This window comes from Trachemys scripta, chromosome 20 (genome assembly GCF_013100865.1).
Source record: "Trachemys scripta elegans isolate TJP31775 chromosome 20, CAS_Tse_1.0, whole genome shotgun sequence".
Lineage (NCBI taxonomy): Eukaryota > Metazoa > Chordata > Testudines > Emydidae > Trachemys > Trachemys scripta.
In genome coordinates, this window is record NC_048317.1 from 17485584 (window position 1) to 17501122 (window position 15539).

General features: G+C 52.3%; 1 protein-coding gene across 1 annotated transcript; it reads left to right on the plus strand.

Annotated features, from left to right (window-relative positions):
* Positions 1-3652: 3652 nt before the first annotated feature.
* SLFNL1 (schlafen like 1) lies at positions 3653-9604 on the plus strand. Its single transcript, XM_034754214.1, has 3 exons — positions 3653-4421; positions 7213-7902; positions 9467-9604. Exons 1-3 carry the CDS (start codon positions 4008-4010, stop codon positions 9596-9598), a joined length of 1236 nt encoding a protein of 411 aa, XP_034610105.1. The 5' UTR covers positions 3653-4007; the 3' UTR covers positions 9599-9604.
* The last annotated feature ends 5935 nt before the right edge of the window (positions 9605-15539 follow it).

Below are 15539 nucleotides of genomic sequence, written 5' to 3' on the forward strand. Positions count from 1 at the left end.
AAAAGATAAAGTGGTGATCGGCAGCACTCTGGCAGTAGCTCTACCATGCCGCTTCATTCTTCGGCGGCAATTCGGTGACTGGTCCTTCCCTCTGAGAGGGACCGAGGGACTCGCCGCCGAAGACCTGGACGTGCCGCCCCAAGCACCTGCTTCCTGCACTGGTGCTGCTCTCCAGCCCCCTGGGCTGCTTCTCTGGCCCCTCTGGCTCTGTGGCTGCAGCTCTGCACCCAGCACAGGTCTGTTCCCTGGCTGCTTCTCTGGCTCTGGCTGACCCAGCCCTGCTCCCCAGCTCAGCTTGGGCCCCTGCTCTCTCCTTAGCTCGGCCCCACTCTGTTTCAGGCCATTCCAGCTCACAGGAGGACGGGACCCCCCTGGCCTCCTGACACCCTCCCTGACCTGGAGCATTGGCCTCTCCCCATTGTTCCTGGGACTGTCAGTCTCAGGGACCTGATTTCCCACCGACCCTCCCCCTTCCTTTTGGTACTGGGAGCTAGCCGCCAACCCCCCCAACTCACACTGAGTTTCAGTGAGGGGCCGACAGTCCCCTTACAGTAGTGATTTAACTATTGTTAATTCGCGTTTTGAGAGTGCTAGGCATTGTGTGGCCCTGAAGAGCTCACCGCCTACGACAACAAGCATGAGCCGAAGAGAGAAACGGAGCTAATGTACCTTTCAAACTAGGTCTCCAGTATCAGGGCCCGGCTGAGTCCTTGTAGGTGCTGCAGCACGGCTGGCGCTGACGGGGAAGGTCAGTGGCCTCAAGGCAGCGGTTCCCAAGCGGAGTTGCTCCATCAGCAGGTGGGGGTGTGGCAGTCCTGAGTGTGGGGGGGTCGCCATTTCACACAATGAAGCTATTTTGCTCTACAAAATGGTGCCTGCCATGCAGCGTGAGCTCGTGCACACTGTGCACCTGAGGCCATGGGAAGCAACGCATCTGAAAATGGGGTTGTGCAGGGAAAATGTTTGGGAGCTGCTGTGCTAGGGGCTAGTGGTTCGGGTAAGTAGCCTGTGATCAGGGTATGAGCCTGGCACTGGGTAGACCTGGATTCAAGTGTCTGCTCTGCCACTGATGCCCTGTGTGGCCTTGGGCGAGTCACTTGGACCCAGATCTAAAGGTATTTCGATTTCCGTGGGAGCTAGAAATCTACAGAGGTTGGGAGCCTAAATACCTTTTGTGGATCTGGCCCCTAGTCTCCCTTGGCCACAGTTGTCCACCTGTACAATGGGAATAATGACCCTGCCCTGCCCCAGGGCTGCGTGAGGTAAATCCATTATAGACTGTGTGGTGCACAGTGCTGCGCTGATGGGGGCCAGCTGGGTGCCTGAGCTAAACTACAAAGGAATCTATTGCGATAGGTGACGTGACATTGGCAGAGCCCAGTGTGCTTCCAAGAATCAGCCAATGGGTGGCCATGGCTGGCAGCGCTGGGGACGAGGCCAACCCAGTGAGCCAGGAGGGGTTGGAGCTGGGAAGGCTTAGAAAGTGAGGCCAAGAGGAGGAGCTGGAAAGCAGGGACCTGGCAAAGGGATTAAGAGGGAGGCCTGGTCCTTGCAGCTCTCAGCTGCACCTGATGGGCTGGAGGGATACGCTGGCAGTGGGTGCACACGAGCTCCTGGCTCCAGCACTTGTGCGGAATTTTAACAGTCAGTTCCCATGGAAACTCCTGTGTGTGACTTGAATATTTGTGTCCCACGAGCGTTGGTGCTGATCAAACCCCCTCAATGCCAGGGAAGCGCGGCTGGAGCCAGTTCAGCCAATATCCCCAGTAAGCCTTTCGCAGCATTTTCATCGTCCTGCCTGTTCTCTGGCAGTGTGCTGGAAAGTGGGGAGACGCCTCCTGGTCTGTTCCACGTCAGCACAAACATCGCTGGCCGTGGGCATCGCGCTAAGCAGCGCAGGCATCACCCAGCACACCCAGCTGGCGGCTCCAGTGTGTTGCAAACACACATTAGGATGCTGGTCTTGCAGTCAGGGATCCTGGTGCCCTTCCAGCTCCACCATTCATTCCTTGGTGCCCTTGGTCAAGTCACTTCCCCCTATAACGGGGCTACCGCTGCCCTCCTTTGCCGAGTGCGCTGTCCGGGCTGGCTGGTTACTGGTGTCAGGGTGATAGACCGGAGGCTGCAATGGGCTGGCAGAGTCAATCTCACCACAGTCAGTGTGCGCACCTGGCAGTGATCATGGGGCAGGGGCCTTTCTCCTGAGGCTGTCCTCTGCTTCAGTGGGGCCCAGCCCAGGGCACAAGGGAGAGTTGTCCCTACACACACTGGCAGCAGCTCCTCTGGGGAGCCCATCAGCTGGTGCTGTGGCACCATGGTCCTGGAACAGCCCCTCTCCCCAACCCAGGGACATCGCACACTGGGGACAGGGAAAAGGGCTGCTGAGACCCATAAGGACCCCCATAAGGTTGTGTCACCCTCAGAGAGGGGAGCCAGGCAAACTGCTCCTCCCTTGTCTCAGCTGGGCCCTCCAGCTCCACAACCCCGTAGCTTCCCCTAGGCCCTGGCACTGCCCTGCGCCAGCCCAACAGCCTCACTCTGCCACCACCTGCAAGCCTCACACCTGTGCCCTCCCATCAGGAATCAGGCTGGCCCTGAGCCCAGCCTGCCCGGCCTGTTCAGCCTGTGGGGTCTTCACCCCGTGGAGTCAGGGCTCACACTCCTGAGGGCACTGCTGAGGGGGTTGACCTGTGGCCCATGAAAGTGTCAGGGCTAGAAGGGCATGGGGGGCTGGGGTCATGCTCCCTGAGGTACCTAGTATCACAGAGCCCCTCCTCCAGTGTGATTCCTGCCCCAGGGTGAGGGGTGGGTGAGGGCAGCAGCAGGCTGGGCTGGCCCAGGAGAACAGGGTAGAGACTGGAGTGTTGAGTGGAGCGGGGACCCAGCGCAAGGGCATGAGGAGGAGTGTGGGTGGCATGATGGGGGAGAGAGCAGTTGGGAAGGAGGAGATGGAAGGCCCAAACCTTGGGGGCAGAGGGGAGCCCAGGGACCAGCAAAGGGGAGTGGGTGGGGGGAGGCAGAGGGGATACACTAAGCTGCGTTTGGTCTCCATCCCAAGCACTAGCTGCTTGACACAGGCCAGGGCATGTGGGGCCCAGGGCAGCGGCTGTGCCCATCACTGCTGTGCTCCTGCCATACCAGGCTCGGCGAGCCAGCCCCTGTGCACACTCAGGTTGGTGCATGGCAGGATCTTGTGATGAGGCATTTGGGCAGCTTCCTGGCAGGAGCAGGGAGCTGCCAGGCTCCTAGGGAGCACGGAGCAGCTCTGGGCTCTGTGCCATGCTGCCTCCGCCCCTGCCCGTGGCACTCCCGGGGTGGGGAAGAGGGTGCTATGCTGCTAGGGAGCCCAGCCTGCCATCCTCAGCCTCCCCCTAGCAGCCCTGGACTCCTCCACATTGCCTCAGTGCACTGACCAGTTAGGAGTGAAACACCTGGGGACTGCATGTTCTCCTGGGCGCTGTTGCGTGACAGAGGCCTGGGCATTGGGCTTTCTCCCTTCGATGAGACCGAAGGCGCAAGGCTGCTGTCGCTGCACAGATCAGTGCTGGCCCGTTTGTCAGCAGCTCTGTACTGACTTGCTCCTATTTTGCAGGTTTGCAGACAGTGCCCCCAGTGATTGTCCAGACCCTGTTGCTAAAGCTGTGTGTGACGCCCCCCACCCCGCACTGGCTCAACTCCTGGGCCTGCAACAAGGAATCTCTGGGCCTAGCTATGCAGTCAAGGGCTGAATTGAAGGATCTGCTCTCTCCCTGGCTTGTTCCTTGCAGAATATAACATTGTACAGGGGCTGCAGCCACAACAGGTTCCTCTGGGAAAGCTCCTGCAGGCGGAAAGGTGCCTTTGGGTTTACCATGGCGCTCCACCGACCAGCAGCCCTGCCTGCAGCAGAGCACAGAGGCAGCACGATGGAAAAGAGCCACTGCTAGTCTTGCTGCCTGAAGCATTGGAACTGGAGCACCCTTACTGCTGGAGACAGGGACACTGGGAGCTGGATGGGGTTCTGAGCAATGGACAACGCACCGGAGTCATCAGCAGAGGAGCCTATGGAAGAGACAGCAGGGGAGCCATTGGCAGAGCCCGTGGAGGAGGCGCTCCCTTGCCTGACTCACGTCTACACACTGTATATTGGGAACCTGAACCCCAAGTACTCGCGGGAGGTTCTCTGCAGCATGCTGAAGGACATTCTGGGCACTGCCAGCCTTCCCCTGCAGCGGCATGACATAGAAGTGGTGAAGAAACCGAGACGGGCCTATGCCTTGGTGCAGGTGGCCACCGAGCTGAGCCTGGAGAACGTCCTGAAGCAGCTCCAGGTTGCCTCGGACATGGAGCAACATCTCCTCAGGGAGCTAGTGATGAAGGGGAAAACCCTGGTGGTGGGGGAAGGCAGGCGAGCCTCGCCCAGTGCTAAGGAGTGCCAAGAGGTAGGCCCAGGCATTGAGTGGGATAGGCACAATGCACTACATTAGCGGAGTGTCAGTGAAGGCCCAGTGGGGCGGGCTGGACATGCTGCCTTTTGGTAGTGAGATCACCAGGGCAGCAGGACAAGCGGGAGCTCTCACCCAGGAGAGCTAAGCCCCAGCAACACTTCCATCTGAAGGCTGGGCGCTTTGTTATTCCCTCCTTCCAAGAGATGAGCCACCTCATCCCATGGGCCGCAGCAGTCTTGTGAGCTGCTAAGAAGTGGAATGCCTGCACAATTCCTGGCCCCCACGGTTTGCACTGCAGCAATGGCCCTGGAATGGGGCAGAGCTTCCCTGTCAACTCCAGCGCTGGGTTCCCGATCTGGCCAGCTCGTGAGGTCATCCACCCTGGGATGGCTTCTCTCCTAACCATTGTGTCCAGGAGATGCTCTGAGAGAGGACACGCTGAGATACAGTGCAGTCAAAACAAAGAGTCCTTGTGGCACCTTAGAGACTAACAAATGTATTTGGGCGTAAGCTTTTGTGGGCTAAATGAGGCCAATGTAATCAAGGTGGCCCATTTCAAAGAGTTAACAAGAAGGTGTGAGTATCAACGGGGGAAATTGTCCAGGGACATTGAAGTGTTCTCCTACTGGTTTCTGAATGTTACAATTCTTGATGTCTGATTTGTGTCCATTTATTCTTTTGCGCAGAGACTGTCCGGTTTGGCCAATGTACATGGCAGAGGGGCATTGCTGGCACATGATGGCATATGTCACATTAGTAGATGTGCAGGTGAATGAGCCTCTGATGGTATGGCTGATGTGATTAAGTCCTATGATGGTGTCCCCTGAATAGATATGCGGACAGAATTGGCACCAGGGTTTGTTGCAGGTTTGGTTCCTGGGTTAGTGTTTTTGTTGTGTGGTGTGTAGTTGCTGGTGAGTATTTGCTTCAGGTTGGGGGCCAGTAGGAGAACACTTCAATCTCCCTGGACACTCAATAACAGACTTAAAAGTGGCAATTCTTCAACAACAAAAACTTCAAAAACAGACTCCAACGAGAAACTGCAGAACTGGTATTAATTTGCAAACTGGATGCCATCAAATTAGGCCTGAATAAAGACTGGGAGTGGATGGGTCATTACAAAAATTAATTTCCCCCTGCTGATACTCACACATTCTTGTTAACTCTTTGAAATGGGCCTCTTTGATTACATTGGCCTCATTAGCACTACAAAAGTGATGTCAACTGAGAATCGCCTACTTCCACCTTAATTGAATTGGCTCGTTAGCACTGACCTCCCACTTGGTAAGGCAACTCCCATCTCTTCATATGCTGTGTATTTATACTTCCTTACTGTATGTTCTACTGCATGCATCCGATGAAGTGGGTTTTAGCCCACGAAAGCTTATGTCCAAATAAATCTGTTAGTCTCTAAGGTGCCACAAGGACTCTTTGTTGTTTTTGCTGATACAGACTAACACGGCTACCACTCTGAAAGCAGTGCAGTCAAAGGTGACATCCACCCCTCTGCTCGAGGTTCTTGTGCCACATAATCCCTCTTAACCAATTTGAGGGCTTCAAAGGGACTGTGCTGGCCAGGCCTTGTGCTGCCTAGGCCTTGTGCTGCCTTGTGCTGCCCCCTGCCTGAGGGAGCAGGGGTTCACCCCCTGTGCATAAACAGAGCCAGAGCTGATGACCTTTTTTTAATCACTAAGTTGCTACTACGTTAGCCTCGAGGAGCCAGCACAGCTAAGAGAGAGCAGCTGGAGTCTGTTCCTTCTTGTGCACCGTCAACAGAACTGTTTGCCGTTCGACCTGGGCAAGTCCAGCCAAGGCCTGGGCCTGTGTCTTTTGGGGCAGGATTAGGAGACAATGAGGGTTGCCCCTGTGCTACCAAGGGTATAATTTGGCCCAGTGGAACCTTTATACAGATGATAATGTGCGGGAAGGAAAGAGTCCAGCTTGACTCTCAGATCCCAGGGGAATTGGCAAGAGCAGTTAAGTAACCAATGCATTAGAAAATGTTCTACAGGGAAGGACCCGGAAGTGTCCAGGGAGATAGGACTGTGTGATGTGGACTGACTTGCACAATGGGCATCCCCCTTGATTTCAGGGCAGAATTTCATTGATTTTAAGGTGAGCGGGTACTAGTATGCTCATCCAGCCTGACTCCCTGCAGAACACAGGTCAGAGAATTTCACCCAGTGATTCCTTTATCCAGGACAGTAATTTGTAGTTCTGCTCTGAGAATGGCATCATGGGTTCCATATTTGTTTGTTCTCCGTGACTCCAGCTCAGGCATGCTCAATCTACTGCTAAAAAGATGAGCCGTGTAACTGCCAGCGCTGCCAGGTCCCCCAGGACCTGAGAGTCAAGCTGGGCTCTTTTCCTTCTCACACATCAGCACCAGTTACAAAGACGCTGTATGGAACCCCCAGGCCTTCAATGGGTTTGCCCAGGGACAAGGGGGAGAATGAAGTAAATCGTTCTGTGGATGCTGCACAAGAAGGCATAGGCTCCAGCACCCTCGTCTCTCACTGGGCTGCTCTGACAGGAGTAAAAGGCACAGTAAGAAGTCGGCAGCTCTGCTGATGATTCTCACAGGGGGCAGATCTGAGCGTAGTCACTTGTTGCGGCAAGATTGCAATTAAATAAAAGGGCCCATGTGCTTTAAAGCCTGAATATTATTATGACTAGGGCCTTTGTGCTGCTGTTATAACGCTGGCTGCAGTCTTCCGTGTCGCCCCCACTCTGCGCTGTCTGTCCCTGCATGCACGTGACGTTTAATCTTTCTGGCTCTGCACAGAGTGACACACAGATGAATGGTGCCAGCGCCCCAGAGTCTCCCATGCTGGGGCGTTTGCAGTCTGGCAAGAGCAGGCTGTGGGGGGCCGAGGAAGCCCAGCCCAGCCCTTGTTGGAAGGGCCCCCCTCAAGCCCGGAAGCTGATGGAGCGGCCGGCAGTGTTTCTTAGTGGCACCAGGTCAGACAGCGCCATCGTTCGGAGGGAGATCGTGGGCCAGGAGCGCTTGTTCTATGGAGCCTTCATGGGGAGTGAGACCAGGAATGTGGAGTTCAAGCGGGGTGGGGGGGAATACCTGAGTGTGACCCTCAAACACCACGTCCGGAAGTATGTGTGCGCCTTCCTCAACAGTGAAGGGGGCAGCCTCTTTGTGGGGGTGGAGGACAGCGGCTTCGTGCATGGGGTCATGTGTGGGCACAAAGAGGAGGACCGCATCCGCCTGCTCATCGACTCCATTCTGAAAGGGTTCAAGCCGCAGGTGTTCCCCGATGCCTACACCCTGACCTTCATCCCTGTGGTCAAAGCAGAAGACACCGGCATCTTCCTGAAAGTGATCCGGCTAAGCGTTCATCTGCCCAGGCAGCAGGGGGAGCTGCTGCTTTATGAAACGGACCAGGGGGAAGTGTACCTGCGCCGGGACGGCAGCATCCAGGGACCACTCTCTGGGAGCGCCATCCAGGAGTGGTGCAGGCAGGTAACTGGCATGCAAGGGCTGCTAATACAGCAAGGCAGCAAACTGCTGCTAAATACAGGGTGAGCCTGAGCTGCAACCAGTGATGCTATTGCAGCCTGCCCTGCAGGGGGAACTGCAGCCCCCCATGCAGAAGGGATCCGAGGTGGAATTCACTCCTGAGCAGAGTCAGTGCAAGGCTGAATTTCACCCATCTATGGGTCTGCTCTCACCAACGGGCCCTAGGCAATGCCATGGGGAGATGGTTTGATCCCCAGACCCTGTCTGTCTGTCTGTCTACATACACGCCTTCCCTCACTCGCTCTCTCTGACAGTAGACTAGGTCACGTGGCTGGAAACATTTAATCACAGTGCTTTCCGATACCCACTTTGGCCGTTCCTTGAATTTGTCCATGTTTGTTGTGTCTTTGGCCCTTACAGCATATATGTCATGTAAAGGACCCGCATGGGCACAGCGGGGTCCAAACAACTGTGGTTATTAACTAGCCCCAGCTAGGGTGAGCAGATAGCAAATATGAAAAATTGGGACAGAGTGTGGGGGGTAATAGGCACTTATATAAGAAAAATCCCCTAATATTGGGACTGTCCTCATAAAATTGGGACATCTGGTTACCCTAGCCCCAGCCAGCTAGCCCAGCTACACACACACATTGCTGATCTTCAAGGTCCTGGTGGTTTCTGAGACTGGAGACAGTGAGCACCGCTAGAGGGCTCACAGACTATTTAAAGGGATTCACAAAAGCCAGCACAGGATCTGCCTAAGCTAGCCAGGAAGGAACTGCTGAGGAAAGGGGCAAGGCTTAGGGCTCAGCTCCACAAATGTACTTATGTGCCTAACTCCCCTTGGTCTGGGTCTTAGGCACCTGACAGGTGGGGGAGGGGGCGCCTGTCTCTGCAGAGGGGTCTCAGCCATAAACCCTTTCCTGGAGGTAGGTGCCTGAGCCAGGTCAGCCCTTTCTTGGGAAAAACAAGTGACTCCCTCACAGCCACTGGCCCCATGGGTTGGGCACTGAGGTGGGACAGTCAGGTTCATGTCCTCGCTCCAATGACCGTTTAGTAGTTATACACAATGGAACAGCCTCAGCAGGGGAGAGAGACCCACCCCCGAATAGCCTAGTAGTGAGGACTCTCACCTGGGTCCAATCCCTGCTCCAAAGAGAGGCAGCACAGGGATTCAAAGCTGACTCTCCCACAGCCCAGGTAGCCTGGGGGCCAAACAGACAGAGACACACACCTGCTCTTTCCCCTGGCTGCCTTTTGTGCAGGCTAGCCATGCTCACAACACAACTCCCACAGCAGGTCCTGCATGCAAGCTCGTGTGAGACGCGCACTGGGGATTAGGCGTAACCTGGGTCTCAGACCAGCTCATTAGCTAGCTACCAGGAGAAACTTAAGGGTTAGATGGCAACTGAATGGTAATTTTGGGAATGGCAGAGGTACCTAACTGTTGGACTTCAGCACCTAAAGAAGCAGTTAGGTACTGAAGTCCTTTTCTGAATCTAACCTGTAAGTGCTGTGCCAGTGGCTTTTTCAGACAAATAGTGACTGCGCTGTTGTACATCCTCAGAAATGGACAGGAGAAGTGAGGAAGCTGGAAGAGCGAATAGAGAGTTTGATGAAGGAGAAGGAGAGCCTGCAGCAACAAATCAACCAGCAGCGGAGCCCGAATCCCAGATCTAGATTCTGCACCATCCTGTGAGTCACAACAGAGCAGGAGCAGCACTACCAGAGCCAGGGGAAAAAGTAGTAAGGAAAAGAAATCAGTTCATGTATATTTGTATAGATTTTGAAAGTAAATTCATTCCAATACAGAGCACTGGACTCAAGGGTAAGGCCTACCTTGTTCATCTCCTGGCAGCATGCCGCCCTGCAGCTGATGGCTGTAACACAGGGTATTTGTTGCGAGTTTGACTCCAACTCTGACTAGCTGGATTTCATGCCATTTGGGAACCTGTGCATCACTGATCAATCTGACCACGAAGTTACAAAACCCCTGAGACTATGAACAGTATTTCCCTTGTGAATTCAGGTGGAAACTGAGACAGTCTAAGTCCAGGGGAGAAATGTTTTCAAACCTGGCTACTTAATTCAGCCAACTAAGGAAGTCCTGAGCACCCAGAGATAGTGATTTGGCACATGGTGTGTTCCTCATCTAAACTGGCAACTGCGTGCAGATGTGGTCGCCTCATCTAAAAAAAGATACATTGGAATTGGAAAAGGTTCAGAAAAGGGCAACAAAAATTATTAGGGGTATGGAACCGCTTTCGTATGAGGAGCAATTAATAAGACTGGGACTTTTCAGCTTGGAAAAGAGATGAATGAGGGGGATGTGATATAGGTCTATAAAATCATGACTGGTGTGGAGAAAGTAAATAAGGAAGTGTTATTTACTCCTTCTCATAACACATGAAGTAGGGGTCACCAAATGAAATTAATAGGCAGCAGGTTTAAAACAAACAGAAGGAAGTATTTCTTCACACAACGCACAGTCAACCTGTGGAACTCCTTGCCAGAGGATGTTGTGAAGGTCAAGACTAGGGTTCAAACAAGAACTAGATAAATTCATCAGTGGCTGTTAGCAAGGATGGGCAGGGATGGTGTCCCTAGCCTCTGTTTGCCAGAAGCTGGGAATGAGCAACAGGGGATAGATCACTTGATGATTCCTGGTTCTGTTCATTCCCTCTGGGGCTCCTGGCACTGGCCACTGTCGAAAGACAGAATAATGGGCTAGATCGACCTTTGGTCTGATCCAGCATGGCTGTACTTACTATGCAGCCACTCCAGCTTGAGTAATGATTTTGTGTGGGAAGCAAGGCCAGGCCTGTTTTGAGTCTTGAAGGTGTCTCACCTAAAAAGTGGGGGGGGGGGGGCTAGGTCGAGCTTTTCCTTCTATTTGTAATTTAAATAAGAAAGATAGTGCTTTTCTTGCAGCCCCTCTACTCCCTTCCTAAGCATCTTGTGAAGGGCAGCATCAATTATCCATGCCCTGACGGGCAAATCTCATTGCCTACCAGGTGGCTTTCCATTGGAAGAGGGCGGGACATATTATGGGGGGCACGCAGTAGTGGGTATTATCATAAAGCAGGTCTATGATTAGTATTTAGAAGTACCACTGCTTTCTGAATATCTATTCTACTGCCTTGAGAGCTCGGCGATGCTCAGTGGCTTACCCCCACCTTCTCACTGCCACTGTAGCCTTGGACATATTTAGGTTTGGGAACTGAGCCTTCTGGAATGCTCCATAAGCAGGGGACCTTGGCCCAAAAATCAATCAGAGCAACTATCATAGTTTCCTGCCCATCTAAAGGGAATTAGAGACATGCCATATTGAAGGGCATGTCAACCTACAAACTTTTGCCCATGCAAGTTATGTTGGCATAAAGTCACCATAGGTGTATGCCTTGCACGGGTGCTGTGCATACTCACCAGGAGCACTTGTGTCAAAGCACAATGCAATGCACCATGGGTAGGTATGCCAGTTTGCAACTTGATCGTGTCCAACGCACTGTCTTTTGGGAAGTTTTGGCCACATATGGTGGGACAGAAACAAATCACACAGGGGTGACTGGGCACAAGGGGTCAAGTTTCAATTTTGCAACTTTCTCCACAAAACAAGCCCAGCTCTAGCCCATCTATTTTGAAAATCCCACAAACCCACATGGGACTTGTTACTGCCTGCGATCTCTGACAGCAGCACAGAGCCAGCACCGCTCTGCACTACTGTCATGAGCACTGCAAGCACAGGGTGCATGATGAGCCTCTGGTATTTGCAGAGCTGCAAGAGCTATAGGGAACGTGAAGATTTTCAGGAGTCAGAGTGCCATGGGACTGGCAAGAACCACTTAGATTGTTGGTGGTGTTCATGGAACAGCTAAAGGGGGGTGGGGTGCTGCTTCTGCACAGACTGGTGGGATCACATCATAATGCAGGTTTGGGATGAGGAGCAGTAGATGCAGAGCTTTCAGATGCAAAAGGCCACATGCCTGGCTCTGTGTGCCAAGCTCACCCCAACGCTCCCGAGCAGGGACTCCAGCATACGAACTGCACTGAGAGTGGAGAAGCGAGTGGCAATTGCACTGTGGAAACTTGCAATGCTGGATTGTTACCAATCAGTGGGAACTTATTTTGGAGTAGGAAAATCTACTGTGGGGCTGCTGTCATGCAAGGTCATTAATCGTCTCCTGCTGCAGAGGACTGTGATTCTGAGCAATGTAGAAGACATAACGGACAGATTTGCAGCTATGGGGTTCCTGAACAGCAGCAGAGCGATCGATGGCACATCTATCCCTATTTTGGCACCAGAGCACCTTGCCACGGAGTACATTAACAGAAAGGGCTACTTCTCTATGGTTACATAAGCGCTGGCGGATCACCAGGGACGCTTCACTGACATCAACATTGGTGGCTCAGAGGATTCATGATGCTTGAATCTTTAAGGACGCAGGACTGGTTCAGAAAGCTACAAACAGGGACTTTCTTTTCTGACCTCAGATTACCATTTATTATGTTAAAATGCCAATAGTGAGCCTAGGGGACCCAGCCAACCCTTTATTCCCCTGGCTCACAAAACCGTACACCTGCCATCTTGACGGCACTAAGAAAAGATTCAACTACCAGATGAAGACTGAGAGCTGAATGTGCTTTTGGTGGATTGAAGGGACGATGACATTGTTTACTCCATGAGAATGGATCTCAGTGAGAAAAATACCTCCCTGTTACAGCTTCCTGCTGGGTCCTGCAGACTGAGAGAGGCAAAGGCAGAAAAGTTGCTGCTGGGGTGGAGGTGGAGCTAAGTTTGAACAGCCAAATAGAAGAGCTATTAGAAAAGCTCAATGGCTCAAGAAGGCTTTGAAACAGCACTTTGACAGTAAGGCACAGTAACGCGTTGTGGCTAACTGTGCTCCACCTGGCCTGGCAGTTTGGGGGCCCATTAGGAATTGTGCAGTGCTTGGTGCCCCTCTATCAGTACAATACAGACAATGCACCTATTACATTTGTGGTGCTTGCTATACATTTATGATTACCCTATTTGTCACTGATCCTGTGAGCTGTGTCAAAGCGTATAGTCATCAGTAAGTGGATGCTTCAGTACCCCGCTACCCCTTCTGCAGCATATGTTGGGAACTAATAAAGAGAAAATGGAGCTTTATGAGTAACAAACACTTTAAAAAAATTCTGTGCAACTTAAGAGCAAATACTTTTTAAAATCTTAATTAATGTATGGAACAGACCTGAGAGGAGAAGGAACATTCATGTCCATTTTAGCACATGCACATCAGTGTATGTGAAGTTGTGGTTGTCCTTGATGTCCTCTGCGGTGGAGTGGTTGTGGTAGAGATGTAGTTCCCTGGCACCATGTGGGATAGTAGGGGGAAGTGTTATACTGGAGTTCTCCATGGACTGCAAAGGGAAGGGAAGTCCACAAAAGTCTGCAGCATCTGCCTTTGCTGCTGGAAAAGCCTCATTAGGTCCTGGTGCATCTCCCTCTCCTTTTCCTGCTGGGACTCCTGGGTCTCTCCCCTCTCTACTCTTTCCTTCTCCACACAATCTGCACTAGCCACCCTCTGTGCATAGTCTGATGCCGCACTGGCTTGCAGGATCTCACTGAACAGGTCATCCCTTGTACCCTTTCTTCTCTTTATTTAACTCAGATGGTCAGTTGGTGGGGAGGGGAAACCTCTCAAGGCTGCAATGGCAGCGGCTGCAGATAAAACCCAGGGGTTCCCGTTGTCAGTGTAGTCACAACCGAAAGTGAAAATTAAGGTTCAGAACTCTCTTCCCTGGCCCCCTAAAGGTTTCAGCACGACATGCCGATTGACACTTCTGCTCGGAGCGCTTGTGCGTGGTGTCGCTCCCAGCTCCAGCTACGGCAAGCATGGCCTGCAGGCAATGCTGGAACTATGAGGACAGGGCAGGGGCACTGAATCCTGGCACCTTTTCCACAGGTGGTGGTTCTAGCTGATCTCTTGCTCCTCTGGGGACCACAAGCAGACAGCACTGCTGCTGCTGGTGTCCTGACCGTTTACTGCAATGGTGCCTGCTGACATTATCTTTGAGTGGCGTGGGAAAACCTCCTACTGAGGAGGAAGAAATAAGGCTGCATCCCTAGAAACATTCGGGAGAGGACTGCTAAGTACCTCCATAAATGTTTTATTGAACTCTCTCAGAAGGATTCAAGGGACAGTTCTATGTACCTAAAGAATCTGATCTGCATGGCTTCCCCTGCCTAACTGTACAGGAGAATGAAAAGCAGATAATGCTACTTCTCTGTGTACTGTAAATTAGTGAAAAGGCAATAGCTGTGTCCTGCTAAGTTGGAGGCACAGTCACTATAATGGAAAATAAATTTACATATTTATCAGAGGAACGAAGCTTGCCCATGCTCAACTGTCAGGACTGCAGTGGAGTCTCATACAAGCCATGACTCATGGCATAGCTGGATCCCCTGCTTTCATGTCCCCCATCCTCCTCCTTTTCTCTCCTTGCTGTTCCCAGAAGGGGCATGCGACACGGCCTCCTCGTAGGTATCCACAGTGGTGTGCAGGGTGCCAGTGAGGTCTCTGGCACGCAGGTCTGCCTCTTGGCACTGGATTGACTGTTGGCCTCCCTGGCCTTCTGATATGCCTGTTGTATTTCCTTTGTTTTCATGTGACACTGCTGGTAATCCATGTCACACCCCTTCTCCTGCATCACCCATGCAACCTGCTCATCGACGTCTACACATCTATTGCTGATCTGTAGCTGTGCCTGCAGAGCCTCTTCTCCCCACAGGCCCAGGAGATCCAATATCTCCTGCCTACTGCAAGCTGGAGTGCATGTGGAGTGTGTAGTTGGCTGAGAGCCAACACCAGAGAGCTGCTAAGTGTGCTCACCAAGCTAGATCATCAGGAAAAAGCATTTCAAAAATTTGTGGGACTTTAAAGGATTGGAGGAGTTTTCTGGTCTCCCTGACCCCTGCGCAGTGGAGTGCACAATTGTGACCAGAAAGGTCAGCAGAAGGCAGTGTAGGACAGTTGCTGGAGGACTGTTAGGGTTGACATTGTTAATGCAGTGTTTACTTTGATGCTGCATCAACCTCAGTACAGCAACCATGGTTCAATGCTGCTTAGGGAAGTATCATGATGTCTGCATAAAGGGGCACTGACATCACTGGAAGACAAATTTAAGCATATGGACATGCAAGGCACTTTATGTCAATCTAACTTTGTAGGCCTAAGAGAAGGGAAAGTACAAATAGATTGAAGGTCACGCTGACAAGGAAAATAACAGCTATTAGCTACATGGAGAACAGCAGTTTCACACTAACATCAGTCAAGTATCAAAGCTTTGCATATTAGTATGTGAAAGGAGAAAATATTGAGATCACATGATCAGTGCTGTCACCAATGTGTTAAGGCACCCAGGAGTGTCCCCTGTCCTCCCCCACCCCTCAAATCAGGGGCTGAGTAGTTGCCTGCAGTGAGCATGAAGCCCAGGCCATAGAGAAGCAGGGTGGATGGTTCAGGACAGTACTCTTCCCTCTGACACATAACTCTTGTGGGGCTAGGAAGTACACTGTCCAATGTTCATGAGACAAGACAAAACTGGTCCACTTCTCATTAAAAAGCCCAGAACCCTGTTGTGCAGGAGAATGGGTATTA

What these genes read in the sequence shown, in the direction of transcription:
- SLFNL1 (XM_034754214.1), top strand. Translation starts at nt 4,008, where the DNA reads ATGGACAACGCACCGGAGTCATCAGCAGAGGAGCCTATGGAAGAGACA. An exon ending in GTGCTAAGGAGTGCCAAGAG is followed by an intron (nt 4,422 to 7,212) that starts GTAGGCCCAGGC and finishes GGCTCTGCACAG; the next exon opens with AGTGACACACAGATGAATGG. An exon ending in TCCAGGAGTGGTGCAGGCAG is followed by an intron (nt 7,903 to 9,466) that starts GTAACTGGCATG and finishes GTACATCCTCAG; the next exon opens with AAATGGACAGGAGAAGTGAG.